Consider the following 5,610-nt stretch of genomic DNA (forward strand, 5'->3'; position numbering starts at 1 on the left):
AGTCTGCGAATTTATGGCGGTACTGAATCGTCCTGTTGTAGCCCTGGCTTCCAGGGTTAGTTCTTACTGTCAGACGCCAGTATATTCGGCAGCAGCGTGACAAGATGCTTGGAGTGGACGGTATCGGTGTGGATCCCCTGTGTCTGTGTGGGCATAAAGAAGAAGTCTGAAATACAAAGTGCGGTAATCCAGAAGCCCATGCAGCGTGGAAGTGACATGTCGTGAGCAAAGATGGAACCATCCTGCGTCCATATACTGTGGCCACCCTCTACGAAAGTTCAACCTACTATATGGTTGTTCTGCTCGGTTCGAAGCTGTCCACGTTCGAAAATCGAAGGATGGGCACAGAAGGCACCGCAGTCTTTATTCCAGCGTCTAAGAAACACAAACTGATTGCACGTCATGATATTCATTGTCAAAGATGACGATATTGAGCCAGGTTATCAGGTGACCTGCCAGTTCACAAAGTCGATCCAGGCAAACAATCAGGCTGCTTGTTTCTCTCAGACAACACAGAAACTGACTTAGGGGGAAATTGACGTTGTTGTTTTTACCGCAAATTTGATCCAGAACTTCCGCATTGGGACGATTTGATTCAGGATTTTACTTTTCACGCCTGTTATTGCACCATCCTCTCTAAAACGAGCCAATAACTGCGCTTTGCACTCTCTCACAGACTATGACCGTCTTCTCTAACGAGTGATTGTTCCCAAGATTTTTCTAGGTTGTATTATGAAGAAATTGACTGCAATAGTTCCATTTTATGTGACATCTCAATTCCAAAAACACCTAGGAGGTAGTAGAGACGGCTTCGGTTTTTTCCAGTCATTCACAATTGGAAATACAACGTTCCTTCCCATGGAGGACAGTCTTCGCAATGAACGATCCAGAGGGGAGCGAAGTCTTCTGGCTCAGGTTTTTTCTCAATCCAGATCAGTCAGCCATGTTCGCAAAACTCTTTGGTTGTTGATATGGAAACCCCTGATATCACCAAAGTATCACTCGGACCTCATGATTGGTTTACACTGCACGTCTAAACATGACCTTTTTCATAAGGGTAACTACTCACAAGGTTGCTGAAAACTCTTCGACAGCCCACGACCGGTTTTGCCCTTCCACTTTGGGCTCATCAGGTAGGCGCATTCCCCGAGTTCCCGTCAACCTCATGTTCTACTTGAACCCAAATTGGACTGTTTTCGAGAAATACACTTATTTGCAAATCAATTTGGTTCTCACTAGAAATCCAGGAATACTAAAATTGGGAATCGTTTGTACATATGGCGTTGTTCCAGCACCTGACGCAGTATAGAGATTCAGTCTACTCCACCTTAACCTGGCAGGAATTCCGCTTGCTGCTCGCGAGTCACCAGAAAGCAACGAAGGATAAGTGACGCCAACAGTCTCGTTACGGTCAGGGTCAAGCTGATCCCCTTATGGGTATCGCACGCACCGCGAGCCTTTTTTTACATGATCACTGCCACCGATTCTCTACAGTTTTCTGGGACGGTTCCTCTCTCATGAATGCAGGAAAACAGATCAAACAAGCGCTGACTAAATGTACCACTCCAGTCTGATCAACGCGAGTGGGAGGTCATTCGGAATAGAAAGTAGGTGGCATTTGAAAGAACACATGCAGTCGTAAACCTCCGAGGCCGTATTGGGGTTCGACGTTCACCGTCCAAGTTTAAATGTCAGCCGTAGTCGCCAGATGTGTGGCAGCTGGTGGCCACGAAAATTATTGTTGAAACGCTTCGTCCCAGTGGTCGAAGCGTCCTTTGCTATTCAAGATGGTCGCTCCATTCTTATCCTTGACGGCCTCGCTCACAGGTGGCTTCCGGCAACTGGTCGCACGGATCAACCGAAATAATCTTCGTGTATTTTCGAACCTACTCCATTCTCCTAGTTTTTCGTCCCCACCAGACTTCACAATCGGCTCGCAAACCTACTTTCACTTGAAATCTGGTTATCTGTCTGATCGAATTGTGTTCTGGATTGCGGAGACAAACAGTGCCACTGTTTGGCCATATGTAATCAGTTCGCCATCAGCCACTGGTAAATAGGTTCTGCGCAGAATTGTAGTTCTGCGTGAAATAGACAGCTGTCTGATACCCAATCATATAAATCAAATGCAAAATGTAAGTGTGCTTGCAGTTTCAAGAGCTGCTTAGCCTGTTGAGCACTTAGATGACATGCAGGTGAAGCACAAAGTTAACCGACGATAATATTTTTCAAGAGGCGCTCGACTTAATAAAATATTTTCCAAGAGACAGACAATGTCGGAGTATAAAGAAGAAATGTTTGTTTGAGATTTGAAATTCAAAAGCACTAAATTATATATAAAAATGCGTATTCTTCTACGGACATTTGCAGTTTACCGGTGTATACTACTGGTGAAAAATACGAGTAGTATATGATCAAGTGATGGAGCGCCATCCCTTCATCTGATGGGAGGTCGATATGGAAACTAATGAGCCATTTTACAGTGTTTTTTCAGTATCGTTTACTATTTAAACAAAGTTAAGTAGAGTCAAGAGGTCTTTTTCAGTATCGTTTACTATTTAAACAAAGTTAAGTAGCGTTCAAGAGGTCTTTTGGGGATGTAGACTTCCAAAATCCCCGTGAAAATGAGTTGTTAGTTCCTTGTCCCGATAGCTTGTGGCCGCTTATTTCACGTTGACTGATAAGGAAATAAGCACATGAAAGTGCTCTAGCAGATAATCAAGCCATCAACCAACGAGGGTACTGCTGAACACACCATCTAGTTGAACTAAACAAGCGTGACGCACATTGTGCCTTTATAGCTTGACCTATATTTGGCCATGTCCTGAAATAAAGACCAATTATGTATTAGCGATCAATACACGGTAGATAAGCGACCGATTGCAGAGGACAAACCGTGTTGTTCACAGCCAGGCTGAGCAAGCACAAAGCGACTGTGAGTTTAGATGAGACGAGTACCTCGATGTCTAACCCGAATCTTGGAATGGTTCCTAATCATGTAGTCTCCTCACTTGAGCGCATATTACGTCTTGAGGATTTGGGCCGTGACAACTCTTCAAACACCGGTGGGAAAGCTGACAATTTTTGGGGCTAAGGTGATGCAGTTCTGACAATCAGTTCCGTAATATAACGATGACGGTGTAAGAAGGAAATGACGACAGCCCAGATTATTGCGTGTAAATAACGGACATCAAGATTAGCGGCGGACTGACGACAAAAGCTAATGTCGACAGGACACCGTGATGCGTGTGGCATAACACATTTGGAAGAGAATCCACACATGTTTCAATTTTGCACCTGCTGTGGTAGTATGAACGTGAATTCGGATGCAGGTAGCATCCTCCTCAGTCTGAGGGGTTTGAGTTCTATCGCCCTTTCATTGAGTTTCATCAGTATCATCAGCCGTGAGTCCTTGAAAGTCCCTTTGCTTTTAGCAATGGCGGATGCAAATCATCTGGTCGTTAATAGCAAAAGGCGCACAGGAACAAGATCAGATAAAAAGAACGATTACTGGGGTGGACACTTGCTTCTTGTTAATATGTTTGGTGCACAGAGGTCCGGTTTTATTGTCCTGATTTCAGTGGCTTCGGTGTTCATATTAGGTGGAACAACTGTCATCATAAACAAGAGATTCAGTTGGGTCGCTCGTGAAAACCAAATTGATTCACAAATGAGTGTATTTCTCGAAAACANAGGAGGCAGTCATTTCGGTCACAGCAGTAGCGTCTTGCGTCCTTGTGTCCGACAGACAACACATGATTGCAGAGGGAATCCAGCGTACGGGCAAAAACCACCTGTTTATCTTTTTTCATAAAGGAAACTACTCACAAGGTTGCTGAAATCTCTTCGACAGCCCACGACCGGTTTCGCCCTTCTTGGTGCTCATCAGGTAGGCGCAGCACTTTCAGTTGTAGAATATCGTAAACGCGAGATTCAGTTGAGTCTCTCGTGGAAACCAAATCGATTTGCAAATCAGTCTATTTCTTCAAAAGCGTCTGCGTCCTGATATCTCTTGTGACGGAACTCCGTCAGGCCGATATGGGAATCATCGCAGTGAACGGCGAAGTGGAAGATAACATGTCAGACAAGGTTGGTGAATCAGCGTTGAGGTGCGAATGGGATAGAGGTCAGCTGTGCTGGGAGATTAGGGCGTATCAAGTGTTCAAAGACAAACTTACTGAGGATAAAAATACCGTGGGATCTACAGCGGTTATCTCAAGAGCCTTTTAGGTATCCAGCGTTTCAACGTCAACTCGGTTGCGTATGTCCCCAGTACATGTATGGTGGGACTTACACTGCTGTGTGAGAAGCAGTAGAGAGCTGCTGTGGGAAGTGATCGGCCTTGAAAACCGCGTACTTCGGCCATCCACCGGTTAACGGTGGCCACCGGTGAACCATCCAGTACGATCCAATACACTCTGAGTCTCCAAACACATCTACTGAATGTGGTACCGTCAGAAACGAGATATCTATTCCCAATTTCCAGCGAAGACGCACTAGGTCATCTCGTTGCAGCAGAGAAGGTCAGACTACCGTAGCAACAGTTTTGTGAGGCGTTTCCAGAAAAAAATACCGATATGTGGATTAGAGCTTAGGAGCAGATGGTATGAGAAGTTTCTTGAACACCTTGCTGCCGCATCCTGAGTCAGATGCTCAAGGGTCTTCAGACGCATGTTCCCATACCAAAATCTTTACATACTTTGGGATTCACCTCATCAGACTGGCACTGTCCTTGGCATGATTTCGAATGAGACGTTTCTCTCTTTTCTCCCATATTCTCCTGTTACTCTTTCGCATTCATCGCTTGCATTCACTTTTCATGTTTGTGACCATGGTCTTCAAAAATAAATGATAATATAGTCGGCCCTGAAAACCGCGTACTTCGGCCACCCACCGGTGAATCATCCAGTACGATCCAATACACTCTGTGAGTCTCCAAACACATCTACTGTATGTAGTACCGTTAGAAATGAGACGTCTATTCCCAATTTTCAGCAGTGACGCACTAGGTCACCTCGTTACAGCACAGCAGGTCAGACTACTGTAGCAACAGTTTTTTGAGGGGTTCCCAGAAAAAAATGACCGATGTATGGGTTAGAATTTAGGAGCAGATGGTACGGGAAGTTTCCTGAACACCTTGCTGCTTCATCCTGATTCAAACGCTCAAGGTGAGCCACATAAGTTAAACCTTCTTTCGGCCAGGACACCTGACAAGTACACAGTTTTTTGTTCGATGAAACATAATCAGCAACTTTTTGATGCCAAGATGTCATGCCACCCGAAGGAAGCATCAGGACTGGGATTATGCTACTTTGTCCAAGCCTAGATTGGAGAAGTCGAGATTCAGAGGTCAGGTTCGAACTACGGAGCTTCCTGGCGGTAAATTCGCGCTCTAACCACTTGGGCCACCTCGCCGTTGCATCTCAGTCGCAAACCTCATTGGATCGTTTGATCAGCCATTATCTTGACGACGTGCCTTATTCGTCCTGTTGCCCAAAAACAAGGAAAAAACGACACTACCAAATCCGTGAAATCGCTTCCCCGTGAGAGCTTCCGATGTCCATACTTTCTGTGAAATTGGCAAACAAGGTAAGCTTGCTTGGACATTGT

At 45.1% G+C, this 5,610-nt stretch overlaps 1 protein-coding gene across 1 annotated transcript in view; it reads right to left on the reverse strand.

The window, feature by feature from the left end:
- Positions 1-1,632, reverse strand: part of T265_01027 (hypothetical protein) — a gene marked incomplete at both ends in the record, with an annotated part of 8,889 nt that extends 7,257 nt beyond the window's left edge. The window contains 3 exon segments of the mRNA XM_009164970.1: positions 1,237-1,422; positions 1,476-1,551; positions 1,562-1,632. Of these exon segments, the coding sequence (XP_009163234.1) occupies positions 1,237-1,422; positions 1,476-1,551; positions 1,562-1,632 (333 nt within the window).
- Between the last annotated feature and the right edge of the window lie 3,978 nt (positions 1,633-5,610).

The sequence above is a fragment of the Opisthorchis viverrini genome, assembly GCF_000715545.1.
Source record: "Opisthorchis viverrini unplaced genomic scaffold opera_v5_11, whole genome shotgun sequence".
In the NCBI taxonomy this organism is placed as follows: Eukaryota; Metazoa; Platyhelminthes; class Trematoda; order Opisthorchiida; family Opisthorchiidae; genus Opisthorchis; species Opisthorchis viverrini.